Source organism: Cinclus cinclus, chromosome 1 (genome assembly GCF_963662255.1).
Source record: "Cinclus cinclus chromosome 1, bCinCin1.1, whole genome shotgun sequence".
NCBI classification, from domain to species: domain Eukaryota; kingdom Metazoa; phylum Chordata; class Aves; order Passeriformes; family Cinclidae; genus Cinclus; species Cinclus cinclus.
Window position 1 is genome coordinate 134,608,094 of NC_085046.1, and position 26,105 is coordinate 134,634,198.

At 41.0% G+C, this 26,105-nt stretch overlaps 2 protein-coding genes across 5 annotated transcripts in view; one reads left to right on the forward strand and one right to left on the reverse strand.

The window, feature by feature from the left end:
• The window catches only part of NUDCD1 (NudC domain containing 1), a 35,305-nt gene extending 24,169 nt beyond the window's left edge, over positions 1-11,136 (reverse strand). The window contains exons 1-2 of one of the 2 annotated variants that reach the window (XM_062491294.1): positions 10,869-11,136; positions 1,682-1,836 (exon numbers count right to left, since the gene is read on the reverse strand). In XM_062491294.1, coding sequence (XP_062347278.1) covers positions 1,682-1,836; positions 10,869-11,109 — 396 coding nt within the window. In that variant the 5' untranslated portion in view covers positions 11,110-11,136. Of the gene's footprint in view, positions 1-1,681; positions 1,837-2,437; positions 4,167-10,868 lie in introns of those variants that run through there. The other variant, XM_062491302.1, reaches the window with a different exon arrangement.
• Positions 11,137-11,220: 84 nt separating this feature from the next.
• ENY2 (ENY2 transcription and export complex 2 subunit) lies at positions 11,221-15,639 on the forward strand. Of its 3 annotated transcripts, none has more exons than XM_062491314.1 (5): positions 11,221-11,296; positions 11,655-11,748; positions 13,551-13,621; positions 14,417-14,491; positions 15,407-15,639. In XM_062491314.1, exons 2-5 carry the CDS (start codon positions 11,681-11,683, stop codon positions 15,481-15,483), a joined length of 291 nt encoding a protein of 96 aa, XP_062347298.1. In that variant the 5' UTR covers positions 11,221-11,296; positions 11,655-11,680; the 3' UTR covers positions 15,484-15,639. The 3 variants fall into 3 exon arrangements, with proteins under 3 accessions (XP_062347298.1, XP_062347308.1, XP_062347314.1); XM_062491324.1 differs by having other exon boundaries at positions 11,246-11,296; positions 11,610-11,748; XM_062491330.1 differs by lacking the exon at positions 11,221-11,296 and adding an exon at positions 11,497-11,509 and having other exon boundaries at positions 11,610-11,748.
• The last annotated feature ends 10,466 nt before the right edge of the window (positions 15,640-26,105 follow it).

The following is a 26,105-nucleotide window of genomic DNA, read 5'->3' on the forward strand; positions in this document are numbered from 1 at the left end:
AGATTGTGACAAACCACTGTTAAGAGAAGGCTTTTACATGTTTTTACTAGGAATCCAGATGAACTCAAAAATTTTGGAAGGAGTCCTAGAAGATTATTTTGTCACCAGAGTCTGCCAAAGTCTCCAACTGCTATATACCACGAAAAGCAAAGGAACTCTTCTCACCCTCTCATCCTCTGGAAAACCTGTACTTCCTGAAAATCTGAAACTACAATTTCAGAATTTTTCTTAGTCTAGTCCTGACCTAGTAATTTCTGTCCCCAGAACCTTGCATAGGCTAAGCAACATGCTCTCAAAAACTCACCCATAGCCCTGCGTTTTCTTTTTTCTGACACGCCTACGAGTCAAACGCTCTGGCAGTATGACAATGGATATTTTCCTTTCCACAGTATTTGTTTCCTTAATGCCCAAGCACTACAACTGTATGTGCCAGAAACATGGTGTCCATGAAATCGTGCCCTTCCCCCTCTAAAATGAAGTGTATTTTTTAAAGGAAACTAAAGCATGCATTAAAAAGGTTAAAAAGAAATACAAAATTTGATTACTTTGGACCACCAGTATAAAACCATAAATTCCAGACTTGCCCTAGCTTGCTTGCACTATTTCAAGTTCCCTCAAGGCCACCAGCATCTTTCTGCCTCCAACAAATGATGTCTAGATTAAGCATTTCTAATTCTAACATATATATACAATGATTGGGTTTTCAAATCAACAAACAAACATCAAGTAATGTTAACGAGAAAGAGAAAAGCAACTAGAAAAGAAGCATCTTCCCTTTTCTTCAACTTGCTGTCATGTCCATCTTACCCAGAGTGGAAGAAGATGTAAGACTATGTAGAAGCCTAAAATAAAAGAACTAATGTGCATGTCTCCAACAGTGATAGCCATAGGCTGTGGACTCAACCAAGGCTTGTTGGTAAAACAGACTGAGAAAGAACAGGATGTGGCTGTAGATGGGGGCCACACAGAGGTAGGATAAACCTGGGACAAACCTGTTTTCTGGGACAAATGTCCTTGTTCTGGCTCCTAGAGATAAGCACAGCACAGTACAGCACACATATAGGAATAATGTGGAGAAGTGGATGTGTACAGGGGGGAGATCAAGACCACCAGAGTCACCCTAAGCCCTCCAACCCATTTCCAGAAGGCACTAGAAGAATAAACTGCACATGATAACTGAGTTGTATAAGAAATAAGTCACCTATTTTACAAGTGGAGAAATTGACCCATCAGCAGGTACCCCCACCAAACCCAGGCAGCACCTCCAGGACCCTGAACATCCTATCAGCCCACTGTTGTGTGCTGGTATTTGGAAGTCACGGGCTAACATTTCAATTTCCATGCCAAAAGCATAACTCACTAAAAAAACCATAAGCTTTTTGTGAACCCTCTGGCTTTTGCTGTTCCTTTTGGCCACAAGCATCTTCAACTCCTGAGTGCTCCTGTCCCCTTAAGGGTGGGATGCCACACACCATTGCAATATTATTAACACATAGAAGTCAGAAACTCCATTTAAAATCCTTTTATTCTTACTGATGAAATGTATTTTTGTTGACTGACCTATCTTCCTGGCAGTAGCTTCACTCAGTTTTTGCATTTGGATCCTATTTGCAATACTTTCCATCTAATCTGGTCCCACCTTTTTCAATTCAGTGGTTTGAAAAAAAGATTTTATTCTTACCAGAGTCACTGACAGATTCATAACCCTTCCAAACTGATCAACATAGTAGACATTATCCTGGTACCAGCAATCAAGATGAAGATAATTATACATGCCAAAAGCACGCATGTGGTCAAGGGTATATTGATCATCACGAAGCTGCACTTCTGCTACAGCTGGAGGGAAAAGAAAAAGACTATTTTAACAATTATTTATTTACAGTTTAGTAATTTAAAATTCAAACTAATAATTTAAAAAGAGCACTTCCATTTCTTTCCATATGTATGCTTTATTTGAAGAAAAATACATTATTTATACATAGTTTAAAATTTCACCATAAACTTGGAAAGCAAGCATCCACCCTTAAGGCCACTGCAGTCATTTGCTCTGATCATCTCATCACCATTACCATTTACAATGGCCTATTGTGGTGGGTTTGCCCAGGCTGGATGCCAGATGCCCACTGAAACTGCTCTATCACTTCCCTCCTCAGCTGAGCAGGGGAGAGAAAACGTAAGGTTCATGAGGGAAGATAAGCACAAGGAGAGATTGTTTTTGCTATTACTGTCCCAGGACAAAGAGATTCAACCTGGGGAAATAAGTTTAATTTACTGCCAATCAGACTAGGGTAATGAGAAATAAAAACAAATCTCAAAACACATTCCTCCTCAACCCTCCCTTCTTCAGGGCTCAGCTTCAGTCCCACTGGTCACTCCCTCCTCCCCCCTCCAGTGGCACAGGAGACAGGGAATGGAGGTTGAAGTCAGTTCATCACACCTCTCTATTTCTCCTTCCTCCTCATTCTCTTCCCCTGCTCCAGCATGGACTCCTTTCCACAGGAGACAATCCTTCATAAATTTCTCTAAGATGAGCTCTCTCCACAGGCCTCAGTTCCTCACAAACTGCTCCAGAGTGTCTCCCTTCCACAGGTCACAGCTCTTCAGGAAAGACTGCACAAGGGCGGGTGCCCAGTGGGGTCACAAGTCTTGCCAGAAAACCTCCTGCAGTATGGACTCCTCTCTCCATGAGTTCACAGGTCCTACATGGAGCCTGCTCCAGCATGGGCTTTCCATGCCATCACAGCCTCAGTCAGGTACACACACCTCCTCCGGCATGGGGTCCTTCACAGGCTGCAGGTGGATATCTGCTCCTCTATGGGCCTCCAAGGGATGCAGGGGAGCAACCTCTCTCACCATAGTCTTCACCACAGGCTGCAAGGGACTCTGCTCTGGCACCAGGAGCACCTCCTTCCACTTCACCTTGGTGTCTGCAGAGTGGTTTCCCTCATACAATCTCACTCCTCTCTCTGGCTGTAGTTATTGTGCAGCAGCTTTTTATACTTTTCCAATATATTACCCCAGAGGCTACCACCATGGCTGATGGGCTTGGCCCTGGACCCATAGTTGGGTCCATCTCAGAGCTGCCTGGCATTGCCTCTGCCAGACATGGGGGAAGCCTCCAGCAGCTTCTCACAGAAGCCTTCCCTTGGAGCTCCCCGCTACCAAAATCTTGCCATGCAAATCCAATACACCTCCACCATGTGTTACAGTCCAATTTATCAATAACCCTCACACATGAAACACACATCTACACACATGCAACAACAATGTCAAACCTACTTTGTATTACAGCAAGGGAAAAAAGTCTGCTCTATCGTAACTCTAGGGAAACAGCAGACAAAAGAAATATTCCATATAATTACATGGATTTCATAGTCTTAAATTCTGACCTGCTCTACCAACACTTGCAAGGCAAAAGATTAAAACAGTACAAAGCAGAGTTAGTTCACAGTAATTACAAAAGAAACCAAACAAACAAACAAAAAACCCCCACAAAATAAAATAACAAAAATCAAAAGCAAACAAACAACAAACAACCCCCCACCATGTTCTCAGCACTCTCACTGAGGCTGAAATTTCCAGAAATGTCTAAGATATCACCAGAATTTCAGACTAAGTTTTTCTAATTGACAGAGGCTGCAAAGAATGGCTGTTCACTAGAATACTACCTTCTTCAAGGCAAGAAGCATGCTACCTAAGTCATTCACTTGAGCAAGATTTTTCCAAATAGAAAACATCTACTCAACTACCAGTAATCTGAACTGAATTATCTGTCAAAGACTAACCAGGTTTTTATTTGAATTAGTGCAGCTTTTTTCTTCCTATTCCATATTTATACAGAGATGAAGCTATACTCCAAATATCTCAAAATACATTAGCTGAGGTCTAGTCCATCCTTCTGTAAATATTCTGTAAATAGTCTCCATTTAATTCTCCAGTACAGTCAACCCAGGATTCTCAGTTTTCCTGCAGGGAACTTATCTTGACCTTCACACAAGAAAAATCCTTTAGAAAGTTACAAGTAAACTCTGTCAGCCTATGATGATTAATGCTCAAGGCTAATCCTTCTCACAGCAGCAGTTCAGAGTTAGTGTAGTACCTAATATCTCAGTATCTACTTTCTTCCCTTTTCTGCTCAGAAACAGAGCAAATCTATTTCCAGTATTTCACTTCCATCCCACCCCATAACAGGGACCATTCACAACTCTCAGCAGCAGCACTCAGACTTCCTACTCTTCTTTAGCATCTTCTTAAACCCTACTGCAGCAGAAGTAGTTTACTGTGTCAGAGCACCAATTCCTGCAAAGAGCAGTTCATTTGGCAGTGCCATCAGTGCCACTGCACAGCTATCACAAACTCAACAACCAGACAATCAATGTATGTTTTAAACAGACCCCATTAGAGACACTGGCAATTAACATAAAAGTGGCTTTAGAGAATTATGCAAGATGATACGGCCTGATTAATAAAAAAATCCAGTCATACGATACAAAATGCTTGTAAAATGACAGCATAATTAGCAATTAGTCTCCTAATCACCGTTGGTATTTGCAAACCAGCAGTTGTAATTCCACCCAGATCAAATCATTAGTCATATTCACCCCACAGGTGGGATTTCCATACTTATGCAATACTGTTCCACAAGCTACAGCCCTGCAAAACAAGTTAGAATATCAACAAAGGAGTGAGAAGAAAATACACCTGTCTTAATGGCAAAGACTGCTACCCATTCCAATTCCTACTTTAATTAATTATAATGTTTTACTGTAAGTAACACCGTAAAAAAAAAAAGATATATCTCTCTGTGATATATATATCTCAGAATATATTGTGAAAATGCATTTTAAAGCTGTTTATGCAACCAAGCTTTAGCACAGAGATATTTTTCCCAACTCAACAAGAGATATTAATCTTTTGTAAACAATTAAAGACCAAACTAAATATAATCCAAAATAATTATTTTCAACCAAGCACCTATCATCTACTTCCTGCATGGCTGATCCTATGAGATTGGAATATACATATAGAAACAAACATGTAAAGATTTTTCAGCACAAAAAACCTGAAATGGTAAGGATTCCTTTCTCTACTTCTCCCTTCCCACTCCTGTCAGAGTGCTCCTGTCAGAACTGTAACTAAACAGTCTAAATACTCCAAACTTGATGATTCCTAAAGTAAATGCATGACTTTTCTCAAAAATTCTTGGAACAATAAACTATTGATAAGCTGACTGTAAGGTGATAAAATATATAAAATCTTTATAAAAGCTGGAAGAACATGAATTCTCTGTGACTGAGTTTTCTAGACTGTAGTTCTGATAAGCCCTAAATAACAAAAGAGGTCAGGAATAGGATATCCAAATATCTTGTATCATCAAAATATGCAATTAATTCCACAGAAACTGAAGTCAGACACTATACAATTCATAGGTGACTTTAAGCTAGGAAATCTGACAAATGTGAACTGTCGTATCATGAAACATTTCAAATGAGGTAGCCAACTGCTTCCAGAATGTATCATACATGTGTAGCTCTGTCAAGACAAAGCAATTAATGAACCTATTCTGTTCTCCATCAATTGAAACCTATACTGTGATCAAGTGAAATCTGTGCACAACTTCCATCTGCTGTCACATACCATGTGCTTAGCTTATAGAAGATTCTACACTAGGGTGAAATTCATTCCTTCTTTTCTATAGCCTTCAAGATTCAAGGTTTCTTGATGGTCCTTTGAAAAAACAGCAAACCAATAGAGCTGAGTGCAAAAAAATAAAGGAGAAGAGAGAAAAGAAACAGACTTTTAATAAAGCAAATTCAGAGAAAGGTAAGTTAATATAAATGGAGAAGAAGAAATACTTCAATCAGATTATCACCTTATTCAGTCTCACAGTTACATAGTTTTATGAGTTTTTATTTGGTTGTTCAGTAAGGATTTTTTTCTCATTTTTTTTGTTGTTTGGTTTGGGTTTGTTTCGGGTTAGTGTTTTTAATGTTTTCTCCTGGTTTTATTTGTTTTTTTTTAATGTGATTTTTAAGAGTCAGACTAATTCACCAGTCTCTATGGGTTCACTAGGCTATTTGGGTTCAATTAGGAAGCAGCAGTCAATGGCAGCTGCTAAACAGAATGATATGTGGTCTCTTTCAAATTTCTGATAAATACACTTGCACCACGATAACCCAGAAACATTGATTCATGCACTGTTACTCATACCAAAAAAGAAAGCAAGTATACAGAATGTATAAACTAAGTCTCAGTTTCCACTATTATGTCCCAACAACCCTAGTTACATGGGATATTTTGGACCAGTGTAAAGAAAACTATGCTACTTTTCAAGAATTGTATTTATCTCTACTAGTTCCATGCTTTAAAAAAATAATTTGACTGCAAATAGTTTAAACATAAATAAATAAAAGATTTACACTCACAATGCTTTACTTAAAAGCAAAAGCACTAGGTACAAAGTAATTAATAAGAACCAACAGAAGAAGTAACACATCCCTAACCTACCTGTTACTGTAAGATCCCTAGCTGGATATTACAATTATTAGTCTGCACTGCAAAAAAAAAAAAATCCTATCAATAAAGAACATTATCAAGGAACTTATACTTTAAATTAATAGAGAGGTCTCACATCTGCCATCAAACACTATGAAGCAGAACTGGGGTGAAAAAAAGACAAAGAGAAAAAAAGGGTCAGGGAAAAACCCCAAACAGCCCCTCCATTTTTAGATGTTTTCTTGAATATACCAAAACAACTTTACAAAACTGCAAAATATGCAAAGTAATTATACCAGCATATTTTGCAGCATCAGATATTATTTGCTTGTATATCATGCCTTGTTTTGCAATGCCACCCAGTGGAAGCAATTTTGTATTGCAGATACACTAGTGGAAGAGAATTCATTTTCTAGTATCAGCATTGAAAGATCCTTCTAACCCCGGATTAATGCTTTTTCTTTCATTTAAAAACAACATGTTGGTACTGTTAAAGGCAGCATCTCGTTGTTGTTGAGTAAACATGTTCCTGAGACCTAAACTTCTATGAATTACGCTGCAAATGTCTGAAAAAGCTCACAATTTCTTACTATTTCCCATACATTACTTTAAACAGATTTTTTTCATATTTAATTTTTCAAATGCAAATGGAAAATGCAAATGAAAATCTCCATAAATGTTTGAAACATACTGGTCCCGTTTGCTCCATAAAAAGTCACAAACATATCTTTTCCATGTAGCACTACTAATGTGCAACTTTGCACTGAAGCAGACTTTCTAAACAACATGCATTACCACCATTGTTCATAAGAAGTGATAGAACTTATAAATGCACATGATCAAAGGAATGCATTCTCTGCATATTCTCCTGGCTTGCAACAGCAGCTCCATCTCTGAGCAAATGTTTATTCTGCCTTCCAGCTGCAGCTACATTGAAAAGCATTCACTACTACATTATAATGGTCCTACCAAACAGACAAGATAGAGAGAAAAGGGATCAGGGACAACCACGTGTGAATAAATTCTAAGCCTCTGGAAAGGAAAAGGAATTATGAGACATCTAACCAGTAAACAGAAAAGGTCTTCATCCTTTAAAAATGTTGAGCAACTTGGAACATGTTCCTTGCTGGAGACAAGGATTCGCCCCACAATCTCTGCTTTGAACTCTGCTGATATCAGATTAGGGCAGAAGAGAAAACTAGAAATAAGATGCTCATTTGTCCCTCCTGAACATTCGGTGATCTAAAAACAGGCATTACAAAACTCAATGCAAATGAAACATTTGAAAATAAGTTACAGAAATAAACTAAAAAAAAGTAAGGAGAAAGTCAAAATTTACAATGAAAAGCCAGGAATTAAAAGCATAATAACACAGGACTCATTACTAGTTGAAATATATTACCAGGAGGAGAGAAAACAAATGACTGTAAGAGTTTAAGTTTAGCATTAACTAGGACAGAATGGGTTGGAATAAGGAAGAAATAAAAGAAGAACATGCAAATCATAATATTTAAAGAGAAGGGAAGGTACCCTACTCCCCCCATTCTTCTTCACTGTGATCATAAATTTTAAGATATTTGCTAGGAAATCACCTTCTATCACAGATCTAATAAATAAATAGTTTCTTAAAATGTAATTCTTTGTCAGTGGCACATCTGACCACAGCAAACTCCTGGCAACCATAGTCAACCAGTTGAAAGCATATTAGACCTGAACACTAAGTTTTACATGATGGTCAGAAAATGAAGCTCACTGTAGTCCTCAGGAACATAACAATCACCACAAGTTGTTACATAGGGTGACATGCAGCTATCCACCTGCTCCAGGGCAGAAGACTGCATCAATTCCACAGGGCAATTTTTTTGTAATTTTATTTTATAGCTAGTAGTGAAATTCATGAAAATATAAAAATACAAAAAAAAGAGATAGAAATATTGAGAGAAGACTGATACTCTGAAGTTCACTATGCAAGTTTGTAATAATGCTGCATAATCACTTCAGCTACAGGTGAATTAAAACTCAGTTCTACTTAAGAACAAGCACTTATTTCTTTTTATTGTCCTATATTCCAAGTACTCTAAAACTCACATATTCCCCTCCACTGCCACCAAATTTGGGATGCCACACAGGCAGAACTACAAACCTCAGGTCATTTGAGACAAACACTCATTAAATCTTCTTCTGCAAAAGAGAAAAAAAATCAACCACCTTTTTTGCATTAATCTTCCAGATTCTACTATAATATTTTTGCAAACAATTGTGAATAAAATCAGAAACAATTATACTGACAGTGTTCCTAAACATTCGACCTTTTTTCAGCTATTGTACTCAGTCCCACTTTAAGAAAATTAAATCAAATTCTTCACAAAGTGACAAATATTGATTTAATAACCCAAAAACTACCAAGCTCTTCATCATGTTCTACAGGCTTCGAATCTGCACACAAGTGTACCAGAAAGCAGAAGTTCTTGGCTTTCCCACACAATACTGGTTTCTTCTCCCACGCAGTAATTTGAAAAAGCCACAGCCTACACACCATCCTCAGTCTCTACAACTCAACCCATTACTCCTGTACAACACAAAAGTCAAGTTTTGGAATGATATCCTAAATCTAACACAAGTGTAGACCAGTGACACTGAGAAATACAAAAGTCAGGTACAGAACACCTCTGCACTGTAAGTAAACTGCCTTGAAGGGCACAAAAGAAAACCAGCAAGGAGAAAGAGGCAGCTATGTGGCCAAAGAGCAGGCTGCAACCAAAACATCTGGGAGACAGATATAAGGCCTGACACATCTCCTGTTATTAATTCCAAAATACAAAGACAACAATAAAAGCTTTCCACTCTCCAGAGGACCAGTATCTCCATCTATTTATGTGCACACAGAACAGACTAAATGAGTTACTAAGACTGAAATGAGTCAGGGTCTTTTTGCTGTGGGAATCGGGGAAAGAAAAGAACAGAGTCACACATATCAATCCTCTATTACATGAATTACTGTAACTATCATGTAAAATATCTGAATGGACAAGAACTGAGTAGATCTATCTCTCCATTAGCAACTCCACTGTTCATGTATTTTAATGAAGAGCTGTAATCCCCTCCACCAATTTAGAACAGGTGCACAACTGACTATCCAAGAACCACAAAGGTTGCTTGACCACAGGCAGAACAGCAAGTAAGAGACAAACTAAGGGAGTGCTCCAACACTACACTGTTGCTATCTCTGACACAACTGCAGCACACTCATAACAGCACCCACTCACATGCACTTGGGCTGTCTTCTGAAAGGAGACACATAAAGCAGTCTTACATTAAAAAATCTTACTCTCACTTTATTTTCCAGTCCAACCATAGACACACAGTGTCATTCACTTAACCTTCAATACAGAATTTATCTAAAAGCTTCTTTCCGACTGCTGACAACTCAGCATGGCAAACAAACCTTTCTGATCTACTACGAACACAGTATCTTCTACACAAAACTAAAGTAACATGTAATGGGTAACTCTGTAGACAGGTATAGCCTTCAGTAAATGTACAGAGGCAGAGATTAGTCTACATAAACGGTGTTTACTGTCTCAGCTTTACAAAGAAAACCAAACCAATCCATCCACCATACAAAAATACCTGAATTTCACAAATCAGTAAACACAGAGTGCTGAGATATTTCAGGACATGGCTAAAATTGCAGGCACATATCCAACAGGACTTTGTGCTCATGTACTCCTCAGTGAATTAGCCTGTTAATGGACCAGCATCTCAAATACTAATGATGTTTGGCAGAGAAAGGGGGGCATGGAATGTATGGCATGAAAATCACCTCTGAACTGTGGGCAGAGCAAGAAAGAAAAGCAGCTAATTCGGTGAAGTTTGTATAGGATGCTAATTTCATATGTATATCTCTAAACCGCATGTGCTCCGTTCACACTCCTCTTTGAACTACCTCAGCTGGCCATCCGGCCTCACCTTGCCTGCACAAACGAAACCAGATTTAGGACACAGGTTTCCTTACTCATTTAAGCGCACCAGGAGCAGGCAGCTACAAGGCAGAGGTCTGACGAGTTAGAGACCTCGGTTCACCACGAAGCCAGCTGGCGGGGAGGAGGACGGACGCCCCCGGCCAACTACAGCCAATCTAACGAGAAGAGCCCAGACGAAGCGCTCGGTCTCTGAAACCCCCGGCGTTCGGAGCGCGGGACTACCGACGCCGCGGGCCGGGCTGTCCCAGCTCGGGGCACCCTGCACCCAGGGCCGCTGCCCGGCCGCGGAGCACCGCGCGGGGACGAAGGGAAACGCGGGGGGATCCGGCCTCCCCGCGCTGCCCAAGGCATGCCCGGCGGGATCAGCCCCGCGCCGCGCCCGCTCCTCACCCGCGTCCAGCCCCAGCTGGTAGCAGGCCAGCGGTTCCAGCGATAGCTTGTATCCCTCGAACTTGGGGTCCAGCAGCAGGCGCTTGGCCTGCAGGGAGCAGTGGGCGGCGCCCGCCATGCCGCTGCTCCGGGAAAACTTTGGGAAGCGCCGGCAACTCCGCGGGCCCTCGGGGAACGCGCGGCAGCGGCCGCGGAGCACTACGGGAAGGGGGTGAGCGGGCGCCCGGCCGCCGGAGTGCATGCCGGGAGCCGTAGTCCGGGCCCGGAGGCAGCCGTGCGCCCGGAGCGCGCCGGGAGCTGTAGTCGCCGAGCCCGGACTACGTTTCCCGGCGGCGCCCGCGCCCAGGAGCGGTGGGGCTGGTGGCGCATGGCGCGTCCAGCAGGCGGCTCCGCCTCTGCTGCACGGACCGGCGGGGCTGCGGCGAGCGGTGAGCCGGGAGCGAGCGGGGAGCCAGGACGGAGCGAACCGCCCTGGGCCTTCCCCGCGCCGCTCCCTCGCTCCGGGGCGTCGCTGGGCGGGCCGAGAGCCGGGGGCGCCGGGTGGGAGGGCCGGGCTGCGGAGAGGCCGCGCCCGGCGAGGGTGGGCCGTGCCCGCGCAGGCGGCCCGGTGGACTGCCGGTGCCCGGTGCCCGGACAGCCGGGTGGATGCTGTGCCGAGATCGTCACATACCGGTGCTCCGGTCATTAACCGAAGGCATCTGTCTTTGGACACAACACTGACTTTTTTTTTTTTTTGTTAAGTGAATCACAGCAGCACTTGTCGAAACTCTTCTTTGCTCTGTGTAGGATTGTGGAAAACCTAGATTCCCAAAATGAATAAAGATGCGCAGATGAGAGCAACCATTAACCAAAAGCTAATAGAAACAGGAGAGCGAGAACGGTAAGTTGGCTTCCTACTCCATGTCGGTGAGAGTTTGATATTTAAACACATCAAACCTGCACTACACCTAGAAGCAAACTCAATAAAGTAAACTCAATTCTAAGTTCTTTAAAGTCTTGAGTGTTGCATAAATTATTTTAAAAATGCCTTTCGAACAGTTTTATTTAGTTTTACGATTTAAAAGAGATAATGGGGAAATAAAGGATGAGCTAATTGGCTTATGAACTCTAAAGCTTTCTCTTTTGTAGGTATTTTGTGTTGGAATGCCCTAGATTCATGTAAGAATCAGCGTTCCATGCAATTTGTTGCAGTTAAATCTTATTGTTGCCTGGGAGGAAAATGAATGAAACAAAACTTCCCTTTTTGCTTTTTAAGTTTTTCTTGTGTTTCTAGCTCTTTTGTTAGGTAAAGCAATAGACAGTAGAATACATAAAGCAGCACTTACGCAAGTCAATGTAGATTTCCCAATAAAAGCAAACAAGTAAATTGCACACTGTTTTTGGCCTGTTCTTGTCTCTTCAATCTTTTATTGTCCTTGTATTTACATATCACTAAGAGTGCTTATGACATTTCCCTCCTCATTGTTTCATTGTGCCTGTTAACAGCATACACCAAAAGTTCTACTTCCTTCATTTTTAAAGACCCGTATGAGAAGAATTTTTTTCCTGGGTCATGGCATAACCTTATACCTGGTGTAACCTTTTGTAGCCTGACATGGTATCTTTGCTCTACATCTTTCCTGGTTGTGACCATCCCCTTGGAGATTGCACAGAAGTTCAGCAAAGCAAGCAATTTCTTGAAATGGTATTGAGATCTATTTTATGCTCATTTAAGAATAGGAAGGGTTTTACCAGGATGTCAAAAGCTGTCTTATAAACAGGCTTTATCACAGCTATCCTGTGCTCAGAGGAAGTGAACTTGGATTTCTTGAACTGAGAAATATCCAGAGGCAGCCAGTTTCACCTGTATTCTTACTGTGCTTTTTGTCATTAGTTCATCTGCCCTTTACACAATTCACTGAGTAAAAGGGATTAGACCTATACTGTTCAACCTCTTGCTACAATCCTTTCATTCATAAAAACAGGGTTTTGCTAGAATTATTTAGGATAGCACAAGATAAGCAGGCTTGCTAGCTAATGGACAAAAGGGTAAAAGATATTATTTATCATAGCTTACTTTAATTTTCCATTCTTCTGTTTTTAGTACTAATTTTCACTTTTTTAGCTAACTTTCAATATTCTATTTTGATATATGGAGTAGATGCTTCATTGTGGCAGATTGTTGTGTCTTTTCCATTAATGCCTGAATCCTTGTTGCATGCTTAGGAAGATAATATTTAGGATCCTTCATTTTCACACAGAATGAGGCAATGTGTAACTGGGGAGATAAACCTGCAGCTGAGTAGTGCAGAACTCTTCCCAAAAGGTGACGGAGGTTTTACTTATTTTAAATACTTGGTATCAGGTGAAATACCCCAACATTGAAAGTTTTCATACAGCTGCTACCAGCGTAGACTCAGTTCGAGTAATTCAAGGGCCTCTACCTTTTTCTCCGTGGCTGCAGCATCAACATTGCCTGAAGCAGTTCTGTGAGTTAGCTCTGGAGGCACCAAATCCTCATAGTCCAGCATGATAAACTGAAATTGGAAGTCCTTTGGCTTTGGATTCACTTGCTGTTCAGCCATTTCTGCTACTGGTCTGGGAGTTCTTGGGTAGTGCTTGCAGGTTTGATTTTCAAACTGGGGCATATTTAAGATGTCAGGAACGTTTGCTGTTCTAACAAGTTTTATATTGTCTTAACAGCCTTAAAGAGTTGCTGAGAGCCAAGTTAATTGAATGTGGCTGGAAGGATCAGCTGAAGGCACATTGCAAAGGTAACAGTGGTCAATTAGTTAATTCCCTTTGTAGTCAACTGAGATTCTGCCAAATAAAAGTCCCAGATGAAGGCTTTACCGACAGTTTAAACAAGACCTGGGCAAGAGGAATGTATCCCTGGAAATTTGACATTTATGTCTAAACATGCTGCTAAATTGAGATTACTTCTCAGCTTTGATATCTGCATTTTTCAGTAATGTGCAAGGCACTATAAGTAAACAGTTGTTTCAATACTCATGTGTGTTAATAATAGCCTTTGTGTTGCTATAGATTTATTCCCCTGTGACATACTTTTTGACTTGGCTGATGTACAGAAATCTTGTTTAAACCAACTGGAAGAATAGTAAGGATTTACTATTGCTGAAAATGTCTACTTTTCCTTATTGTATATTCCAAAGTGTTTTTTCAGTTGCACCTTTCCTACTAATGTGTAAATAATGTGTTTTAAGAGGCAAGTGAGCCAACTTGTGAACGTTCCAACACTCCAGTAGCAGGCACATCTGGTAATGATCAGATGAGATAAAACATTTTAATGGTTGTTATTAAAATACGAGCTGATCAAGATGCATCAGCAGTGACAAGTTCCCATCCTTAAACCTATGGCTTGAGTAAGAGACTAAAATCCACTGTACAGTGCAGTAGGTACTGAGTTAATAACCTGTATTTAGGTCCCATGTTACTTCATATTCTCCCATTACTATGTAGACAGGTTTGTCTCTTAAATCACCGGCACAGGTTTTGTCATCTTATGAATGGATTAAAAGACTTAAAGTATTGGTCTTGGTCTTCCCCAGATGTCATTAAAGAAAAAGGATTAGAGCATGTTACTGTTGATGATTTGGTGGCAGAAATCACTCCCAAAGGCAGAGGTAAGAAAATACAAATGTAGATGGAGTAGTACATCAATAAACATATGTAACTCTATTTCATTAATGTTTTGAAAGCACCGTCATGAGCTTGCCTGTGTTGGATTCAAGGAAAAATATTAATAGCTTAATATTAACTACAAATAAAATGTTAATAGCTTAATATTAACTACAAATGAAACATGTGAATTTGTATTATGTAGCAGCATTCAGATTACTTTTGCAAATTATGTTATTTAGTCATGTTTGTATTCATTTTTATAATTGACTTAATGGTCTCAAGTTGTGTATGCAACACAGATGTTTTAAAATTCCAAATATTTTAAGATGGAAAATCAGAACTAGCAGTTTTATTGGAATGGGGATGGGAAAAGTAAAGGACATGGCATACACATTTAAAAAAAATGAAATCATGTAAGGAAACTGCAGTCATCTTTATATTGTTCCTCTCAGGCTCTCTAGCAGAGTTCAGTGTTAATGGTAGGAACTTCATTAAGTTCTCAATAAAAATAGGCCTTCAAAATAGTTTGCTCCAGACCTTTGCTCAGAGGCCAGGGTTGAGATTTCTTTTGGTCTTAAATTTATGAAGAAAAAAGGTAGGGTAATCACACTTGTTCTGGTTTATATCCTGTTGCCTGTTGAATAATCCTTTTCCTCAAACTTTCCAATTTTCTGCACTAGGAATAGGCAAAAACCAGAGCAGTAACTACATTGTTCTCAACAGATCCCAATTTTAGCCTATTTTAAATAGGAAAAATATAGATGTGCTATATGAAAATCAAGTAGTTTCAGTTACTTTAGGTATTAACAGAATTGCAAGAACAATGAAAGAATAGAAACGGCTGTTGTAAACGTATGGTTTTAGCATACTTTTTATTTTGTCTTTTTTCACTTCTTGCTTTCTTATTTGTGTTTCAGCTTTGGTACCAGACAGTGTAAAGAAAGAACTCTTGCAAAGAATAAGAACCTTCCTTGCTCAGCATGCCAGTCTTTAACTTTGACATTTATCCGGGATACAGTTTCCTGTATTACATCAATCATGTCAGGATTGGAATCAAGTTTACATACTTAAGGATGAAAAATCATTAAATTTTCTTCGCACTGCATCGATTGCTTAAATTTGGTGTTATTTTAATAAAAAATGTTGTGGATTCATGTTTCTAAAGTGGTTCTCTCTCTTAGTGGCCTGTAATGTGGTGCCACCTGTGTTTAATAATCCATAACTCTGTACAGTTGTGGAACCCTGCAGAGATTTTCAGAAAAGCACAGTCAACAAGTATGTTGACCAGAAATGCAGAGAAGTGTATAAAAAAGCGTGGAAAATGGGATACTGCTGAGCATAGCCTTTCTGATTTTCCCAGCAAAAGCAGGAGAAAGTTTTAAGACTATATGAAACTGTTGGTGAAATTCCTTTTGTATTTCTTTTCTAGAGAATGAGTTGTTTGAAGTCTCTTGACATGGGTTGCAAGTATTTACAATTCATAAGAAGTTAAATTCTTCAAGAAAAAGGCAATTGTATCTTTCATCAGCAATTCTTTCTGCATTTACTTTGAGTCGCTATTCTAATTCTGAACAACTACTGTTTTCAAGCCTTGCCCATATTACTGGTATTTTTTTAATGTGAATCTTTGGGGCCTTTTGAAATTGAAGTATAATTCAATAATTTGCCACTGAAAGTCTCCTGACACGATGCATTTTTAATTTTTGTATCTAGAAGTGTAACATCAGCCAGGTCTATATATAGCTGCAAAAATAAAGTTTAGTAATAGGATCAAGAAATAGAAGTGAAAATTTTTCCCATATTGTATTTTGTGGTTTAGAATGGGCTATAAAGTGGAGAAGAACAAGCAGAAACTGAATGAGCAGTCGGATACTGTTGTAACTCGGTGGCTATTGTAAAAAATTACTGACTCAACATAATAGTCATACTCCTAATTAGAAGAGTCCCGTAAAAGCTGTCACTTAGAAAGTCATTCCTCTGCCAGTGGGTTGTGCTGTTCCATCGCTGCTGCGAGCTCGCAGCGGAGGAGCCGCTCGGGGTCAGCCGCGCCCTGCACATGGGGAGGGCGGAGAGCGCTCCCACTGCACCTCCGTGCCTTGGGCTGCGGGAGAACCGCGGCTGTGCAGAGCACACCCAGGGATCCCCTCTGGGAGCACATGGGGAGGGCGGAGAGCGCTCCCACTGCACCTCCGTGCCTTGGGCTGCGGGAGAACCGCGGCTGTGCAGAGCACACCCAGGGATCCCCTCTGGGAGCACATGGGGAGGGCGGAGAGCGCTCCCACTGCACCTCCGTTTCTTGGGCTGCGGGAGAACCGCGGCTGTGCAGAGCACACCCAGGGATCCCCTCGCTGGGACACTGCGCTCAGCCCGGAGCGTCCCCTGCGACACTGCCGGGCTGAGAGTGCTCCAGTGCCTGCTCAGACCGGGGAACCAGGTCTGAGAGAAGTCTGGCGAAAGTCAAAGGTGAAATTCGGTAGTAGACAGAGTTGGTATAAATAGGGTAATACCAACACCAGCGGGACAAGATGTAGCTGGTCATGAACATCTTTTGTCTACAAAGACCAAGTTCCTGCTAAGACTGAAATAACACTGAAGCCAGGATCATGGTTCTGCTGCAGATATTCCTCCTGAGGGCCTTGCCTGTGGTGTTTTAAATCTAACTTAATGTCAGTTTGAGCATATTTGCTGTATGTCATTGCCTCTATGCTGTTAAATAATGGTGGAGGACAGAAAGAAGACAATTTTTTCACTTAAAGATCCATCTTGCTTTTTTTAAACTGTGTTTTTGCATTCACTATGTATCATGGATTAAACCCTACTGGCAACTCAGCCCCACATAGCTGCTCACTCACTCCCCCCAAAACCCAGAGGGATGAGGAAGATAATTGGAAGTGTAAAAGTTGGAAAAGTCATGGGTTGAAATAAAGATAGTTTTACAGGTAAGGTAAGAGCCATGCACACAAGCATAGCAAAACAAGGAATTCATTCATTCACCACTTTCCATTGGCCAGCAGGTATTCAGATACCTTCAGGAAAGCAGGGCTCCATCCCGCTTAAGTTACTATGGAAGACAAATGTGACCACTCCAAATATCCCCCCTTTGCTTCTCCCTCCAGCTTTATTTGCTGGCCCCCAGCTGGGGGTCAGCTGTCTTGAATGGGTCCTCTCCCCACCCCTTATGCAACCCCAGTGCCCTCACTGGTGGGATAGGGTGAGAAGGAGAAAAGGCCTTGATGGTGTGTAAGCACCACTCAGCAATAATGAAAACACCCCTATCTTAACACTATTTTGAGCACAAATTGAACACAGACCTGTAATAGCTCCTATGAAGATTAACTCTCTTCCAGCAAAACCAGCACAGTATGTAAATTCAATGTTTGTAACTCTATTTGCTGTGTGTTCTATTTGAATTGTATATATATATATATATATATATATATATATATATATAATTATTATGAGTTCTTTGTTCCAGACTTGATATACACAATGCTAGCTCTTGATGGAGTACATTATGTTTCTTCACACAGTCTAGCAGAATATATGGTACCTGAGCATGTTTAACGTATGTCAAAGCTGTAAAATACCCTCAGTAGTCTTACCCCTCAGCAGTCCACCCCTCAGTAGTCTTAGAGGTCTTTGCTAATGTTCTTCAGTATTTTGCACATGACTTTGAAATCTTTGCTTAATGTCATGGGCACACAATTAACTTGCTCCAGAGCTACCAATTGATTTCCTTCACTTTGGTGGGAGAGGGCCAGATTTAAGGTATTCATACACTGAACTGTGGAAGTCTTGTCTCATCTGTAAACATCTGAAGTTCCACCTGGAACATGACAGCAGAAGTGCAGTTGCTGTAAGTGCAATGTAGTCCTCTGCAGTCAGCTCATACTTGGCACAGAATAAAAACTGAATGCTGTACAAATTTTCAGAAAATTGTACTGACCAATCTGAAGCTAAAGGCTTGACAACAAGCTCTTTCACATGCTGCCAAAAAATAAGCTAAAAAGTTCTGCCCAGACTGGCTTAAAATGCAAGAGTATTCAGACACCAAGAAGGAAGAGGAGTGACTGCATTCCAGAGATGCACCAGTGGCTCCTGTCTCAGGCTACCACTGGCTGCTCTTTGATATAAGCAGCCCAATGCCACTTGTTCCCTATGGGAGTTAACCACACCAGTGCAGCCTCCATTAAGTAGCTAGGCAGAGAGCATGTTGCAGATCCAAATGGATCTTCTAAGAATGAAATTAGATTGATACCAGCCGTGAGAGATGATTTCTTTGTGGCTTTATATTTTTGTTTTAACTGCAGGTTTATTCTCAGATGCATAGGCTGGCTTGTTTCGCCATCTTTCCCTGCACAGTCTCAGTTTCTACTCATTTATTTGAGTACTGAAAATAGTAACATTTAGGATCAGTCAGAGCATTGTCTGCTGAGGTTTTTTATTCCCACACGGAAAAATACAATGATTTCTGTTTTTAAAGGTTCCATACCTCTAGCATATACAGACAGAGAGATGCATCAACTAATTTTTCTTCCAAATTTCCACATTTTCAATGTCATGAAATGTACTGGTTCCTTTCAAAGGAAGACAGCACCAAGAACTAAACAGCTGTGAAGTGAGAATTCAGGATTGATGTGAATTACCTCAGCTGTGGGAATATATTTCTTTTAGCTGGCCCAGTGCTTATGCATTCCAGTAACTGGTTCAGCTTCATCTTTTTGTAGACAAGGCTGCAAAATATAAAATACTTTGTAAACAGACATAGAAATAATGGGTTGGATAACAGCTAGAGTAAATTGGTATAGCTCTGAACATGCACTAATCCAAATTCTATGTGACAGCAAATTGAATAGTTCTACGAAAGGTCAATAGAAAAAAGTTAGCTTAGCCTATCCCTTAGTCAGACCCTGAGGGGTCTGAAATGTGCAATGAGCAGAAATTTGTTTGATTCTAATTTGTTTGATAATTATTCTCCCATGAACACTTCTCTACATTGAAATAGTCCAGTCAAAAACCATTACAAACCAGTGACATCACCAATGATTTCTGCTGGGATGTCAAAATTATACTCACATCTTATATAGAATGATTTTGCTATCATAAGCTTTTCCAAATTTTTTCCTTTTTTTTGGAGGGGGGGGGGGGCATTATTTTTCTTCTTTTCTCCCTGTTCCTTGTTCACTCTTGCTTATTGCCATAATGTATCAGTATGGCCCTTTATCATTTGGAGAACAAGTACATCTGAACTCTGTTTAAATTCAGTAAGATTCCATCAGTGCTATTACAAAATATTTGCTGCTTCTCATTTCTCTCTTGAGGGTCCTTTGAGGTGTCAGCTCTACACTATCTCATCCATGCCATCATCTCATGGAATATGTTTAATTGTAGCAATTGTGGTACCTTGTGAATTTAGCTTTAACTTAGTGATTGAGTTTTCACTGGAGCAATGAAAAATACCCAGTGTTTCTACCTGCTGCATCTCTTTGACTTTATTTAAATTTCTAAGTATTTGCAATTGAAATCAGAGTCGTGTTCCACTTGGCCTGTTTTTCTCAGCTATTCATTTTCCAAAAAAGAAACAGCTGTGGCTGCAGAGCCAAATGTGTAATGACTGGAGCTCAAAATGAGGAAAAACAAATTCCTTTCCTCATAAATAATTTATATTTCACCACCTTAGTGTAATAAATAGGTTAATTGGTATTCTGCTTGGAATAGCAAAAGGCTTAATCTCACTGTAGTGTATTTCATATTTACCATGATGCTTTCCATCTAAACAGTATTATTCTTAAAAATTATTTTTAATTTTAGCTTTTAACTAGTGATATAGTAACAGATCATAAAAAAATGTCCCTCTGAGAAATCCCTGCTAATTTCTGTTTGTTGGAGTCACTAGGAAAGAGGCATCCATTCTTTCCATCACTGATCCTGAGGTAAGATATAAAGGTGCTGTTGATCAAATTTGTGTTTGGCAGCCTGTGGGTGAACACTGACAAGGGCAGAGCAACCTGGCCTCTTCTGCTGCCTGGCTCTCATCCACTATCTGTGTACAAACTCAGCACAGTGCTGGAGTTCTGTATCTAGAGCTCAGGGCAAAAGCAACACAACTCCCTGGAAAGCCATGACACTGGAACTTTTAAGGAAAAACTCAGCATCTACTTCCAAGGGTTCTTTGAATACATATGAACAGAGATCAGCATAACACTGATCCTAGCTTTGTATGCTGCATTGGTGAGTCTGATGCTCAGCTTGCAGTTTTGAAAGGAAGCAGGAAAAAATGGAGTACTGAAAGAGAAAAGGGAATTATTGAGGGCTAGCACTGCTAGTTAAGCTTGAAAAATTGCCCACTTTTATTCTGTTGAAAAGAAAGCTGATACAAAATATGGTTGTGATGTGTCATAATCTTCCCAGGGAGAAAAAAAGAAACAAAGGAAACTTTAACAGAGAAAGGATTAAAGAGTACATGAAAATAAAAGTCAGATAAATTCAAATTTAAAAGTACAACTGCTTAATCACTAGAACAAATAGTGAAGAAGTGTGGTGGATCCTTCATTTTTCAATGCTTTCCCGAGTACAACATGCCTTTAAGGAAGAGCTGTTTTAGTTCAGAGTTAATCAGACTTTATGGAAATACAGTGCTTACCTATGCATACTCCCAAGAGCTGGCAGCTGTTGATGAAATGAAATCCAGAATAAACACTTTACCCAAAGAGAAATATTGCTTTAGCTAAACACAAGCAACAACACAAGTTGTTAGGCCCAAACACAGGTGTAGCTGAGTGGAGTACACTGTCCGTGGAAGCTACAACGAAAGAGGCAGTAAAAGTTAAGCATTACAAAATCTTTTTTTGTAACCTGGAATGAAAAATGCTGTCTCTAGCCAATCTGTTAAATTTTTTATGCACATTTCATTCTGAGGTAAGTTTCTGCCCAAACCCCAGGTCAATTTGCTAATATTTGAGTTGTTCAGCTTACATTTCAAAATCTGTTGGCGCATATTTTGCAGGTCTCATGGCCAGAAGAGGACTGTTCTTCCTTTGTTGAATAAAGATCAAAAAGAGTGTGATCTAAGCCTGGTTTCAGCCTACTGACTGCAGTAATGTTAAATATAACTTAAAATGCTTCCTCACTATCATGAAGTGAACAGAAAAACTTGATAATCACAGAATTATAAAATAAGCTGAGTTGGAAGGGATCCACAAGGATCATGAAGTCAAAATCCTAGCCATGCACAGGACATCCCCATGAGTCACACCATGTGTCTGAGAGCATTGTCCAAACCCTTCTTGAACTCTGTCAGGCTGGTGCTGTGACCACTTCCCTGGGGAGCTGCTGCAGTGCCCAACCATCCCCTGGGTCAAGAACCTTTTCCTGATATCCAGCCTAAATCTTCCTAGCTTCAGGCCATTCCCTTGGGTACTGTCACTGGTCACCACAGAGCAGACATTAGTGACTGCCCCTCTTCTTCCCCTTCTATGAGGAAGTTGTTTAATGAATGAAAAAATGTATTTATTTTACTTCCTCATATCTTTTATCTGATTGCTCTCTCCTTAAGACTGTATGTACATACATGATATTACACAGTTATATTCAAAATGAGCTGTTGGTTTTTCCCCACATCAAAACTAGGATCTAGTTTCCCAGTCCAAATTTTACTGAGACAGTAAGGTTTGTCTTATGCCGTCATTGTTTTTAGACAAATTCTGGGAACTCAACACTTCCAACAGCCACTTGGTCTTGGCACACTGTGATGCCTAGAGAGGCTACCTGGAACAGAAGCTAGACAGTGTTAAAGGAATAAAGTAGGTATTTATTAAAAGGCCTTCACAGGAGACACCTTGGGCAGTACAAGAGCCTGGCCATGGGTGTACCCAATATGGACCCAAGATGCAGAGCATGTCATGAGTTTTCACACTTTTTTATAAGTTTTGGTCCATTTACATACTGGGGTTAATTGTCCAATTACTGTTTCAGGTTATGAAGTCCCATCCTCACAGATTGCTCTCCTCAGTTTGCCGTTGTCTACACTTTTGGGCCTGATGTTGCAACGGTGTCCTTGGTTTTCAGGCTGGAAAATGATTGTTTTGTCAAACTAAACTGTGAAGAGAACTTGATAACACTTTATATGAATCTCAGAGTCACACACTAAGGCAGTACAGAATGCGAAAAATATAAAAGCTAAACCTTAAGGCATCAACTGGTGTTCTGATAAGAAAGTTTTGAAGTTTTTGGGCTATATCATAGGTCTTTTTTTCTGAACTGATTTGTTTTAAAATGGGAAGCAAGGACTCATTATTAATATTTTTCTATTAAGTTCTCTTCCTAACTTCAGAGTAATCCTGCTTGAAATTAGACAAGTTGATCTGGCAAAGGGTATGAATTAAAGGAACTTTCATTTTCTAAATTTGTAGATATTCCTCTAACAAATGCTGAAGTATGAAGATGCAAAGAACACCTTCATTATTCTCTCCCCTCAAATACCAACCAACCAACCAACCAACCAACCAACCAACCACAACCAAAAACAATTTTTGGAAGAAAATCTTTTGCTTTCCGAAATGCTTTTTCCAATAAAATTTTATGACATTTTGTTTCCATGCTATGCACTGTATCTCCTGTTTTCCTGCAAATAATACATTTGCAGGCATGCACACACAAACACATCCATGTAAATAAGTATTTTATAAAGCAACATGCTAGATACTCAAGTATTTAGAGGATTTGAATTAAAATGCTAACATGGTGCCTAGGATCCAGTTTCTGATAACTTAATGCATTTTTTTTCGTATAAGAACAAAAGACAGGCTGTGTAAGTCAAGAAGGATTACTTAATGGCTGCATATGACAGGATGGAAGGAAGCTTTTCTGTTTAGTAATGAAGTGATAAATTAGCTGTATAAAATAAAAATAGATCCCATTATCCTCTCCCGAATTTTTAGTTGAGAAATATGAGTAATATTTCAGGGACAAGGAAAACTGGATTTTAGAGCCATTCCTACCATCTATTCTGCATATTAACTCATCATATTAAATACAGAAACAGCAGAAGGAGCTGACGCTGTCAGCAGAGAGGAGAACCCACAACAGTCTCTTCAGGAAATCACTCAGCACTAGGCTAAAATCACACACTCCTTATCACACTGAAAAAACAGCCTGCCTGTTTCAGCCTGTGGTGGGTATTCCTCTAGGCTGACTGGGGATTACTACAAAATGCATCAGGAGTGTAGTTGAGGAAAAGTACTCTTAGTTAAAAAGCTATTTGTAGCTTTAATTGGCCACTCGAAAGAACAAACAAACAAACAAATGAAATACATATCCCATAGGAGAGAGAATTCATATTGAAAGAGAGATTGTATCACTTTTACAGACAGGGTGAGGTTATTAAATAGACATGATAGTATCAGGATAATGGAACTATCAACATTTGAAGTGATGGAAATTGCCATAGATGTAAAAGAAGTGACATTAGCACAACTTGCAAAACGTCAGATGATGTGCTTTAACATGTTTAAGTTTTAATATTTGTAAAAGATACTAAAAATATATAGTTAACAAACTTTATTAGTTTACTGTAGAAGTACTGCATTCAATATGGCAATAAAATAGCCAAGACTTCAGGAGATTTCTTTAGGAAAATTAACTAAGCCAAAGGAATCCAAGTTTAAAACTTCAGAACTGAGGGTTAATGCCATTTTTGAACAATTAAGTATTTATCCCTGTGAAAATTGCTTTTAGAAATTAAGATATGTCTATATTATTACCAATCTTGGAGCTGCTTAATTATGTTTTTAGAGAAGACTTATTTTCTATTAGTGGTCAGCCAGTTTCCAGCCTTTTTTCATTAATGCAACAGCCACACGTGTGTCTGCTGTGCTTTAGGATGATAGTGTGGGTGAGCCTTTCTGGCAGTTTTTATATTAAGTGTAGATGTTTATACGCATATGTTAAAATCCTTCCTTCTCACTGTGGCATATTCCCTACTGAATATATAGAGTGTAATGCCAGAACCTGAATATGTTCTCACTAGAAATGTAACTGGCTATCTTCATAACCTGACCGTTCCCAGTGTGTCACACTTACAGTTTTACTTTTCTGTGTGAATGCAAACAAAGATTATCTCCCAGTTTCCGCTTTAGATAGAAAGTTATACTGAAAGGTACACCTCTGCTACACAAATGCTTTTGAAATGGTTTTACAATTAAAACAAGCACTGCATATTGGTTTATCTTATTGAAGGTGGGTTCTGCAAGCATTAAGGATGTCAATCACCTCAACATCATAGTGCTGCCTTTAAGCTTGGCCACAGTAATGTCCTGACTTGCTTTGGACTCTACTGATCTTGGACCAGTGCAGACTCACTGGCTTGTTCTCAGATCTGCCTCATCACGAGAAGCCTGCCTGGTAGTCTGGACTCTGAGCTGCCCCCAATCACCTGCTCGTGTCCTGGCTGGCAGGGTCCTTGCCCCATGGTCAGCTGTATCATGTTTGGCTCCTTGTCCCTTGGGGGCCTGCTTCCTGATGAAGAGTTGTGGAAATACAGTCACGGTGTCTGTTAGGACATGGGAAAAGGGAAATGAAGGAACTCTATCTGATACCAGTGCCTCCACAGAAGAGCCATCATCCCATGATCCATCTCCTCACTGCCCGACACACATAGGGAACACAGCAGCTGAGCAAATCCAGTGGCAGAACAGGAAGTCTTTATGGGAAGATATTTAAAGCGAACACAAAGAACTGAGTGCTACAGCTTGGAGTTGAGTTGAAAGGAGTGCTGTATCAGTGCTGCTCTAGAAGTGACTAGATGTCCATGGAATAAGGAGACAAACACCCCCTTTACCTCACCTACCGAAAGTAACACAACTGGAGGGTTACACCGAGCTCTGGAATGCCTTACATTAACTTTAACACGGACAAGCAGTTAGTGAACAAACTGCGACACTGAAGCTGCATCCATCAGAAACAACTTCAGCAATGTTTGTTTTTCAGTAACATCCAAACGTACAGCTCAGCATCCTGTTGGCCACAGGGGAACACCTTTATTGCCACGTATGCAGCAACCCGACGCCGCTGAAGTCCAACTCCTTTATCTCGCACTTCCCCGGAGGGGCAAAGAGCCGGCTCAGCGCCCCCAGCCACTGCGGGCGCGGGAGGAAGACGGGAGGGGCGCGCGGGCAGCCCGGCACAGCTGTGCCCCGGCCCTGCCGGAGGTGCTCGGACAGCCAGGTGTACCTGCGGGCCGGAGAGCACGGCAGGCGGGGTGGGGCAGGGCGGAGCGGGCCGGATCGCACGGCAGGCGGAGCGCGGGGCAGGGCGGTGGCGGACCGGAACGCACGGCAGGCGGAGCGCACGGCAGGGCGGAGCGGGGCGGAGCGGGGCGGGGCGGGGCGGAGCGGGGCAGGGCGGAGCGGAGCGCGGGGCAGGGCGGTGGCGGAGCGGAACGAACGGCAGGCGGAGCGCACGGCAGGGCGGAGCGGAGCGGAGCGGGGCGGGGCGAGGCAGGGCGGAGCGGAGCGCACGGCAGGCGGAGCGGAGCGCGGGGCAGGGCGGAGCGCGGCAGGGCGGAGCGGAGCGCACGGCAGGCGGAGCGGCCGGAAGGGGCGGGCGCGTCTCCCTGGT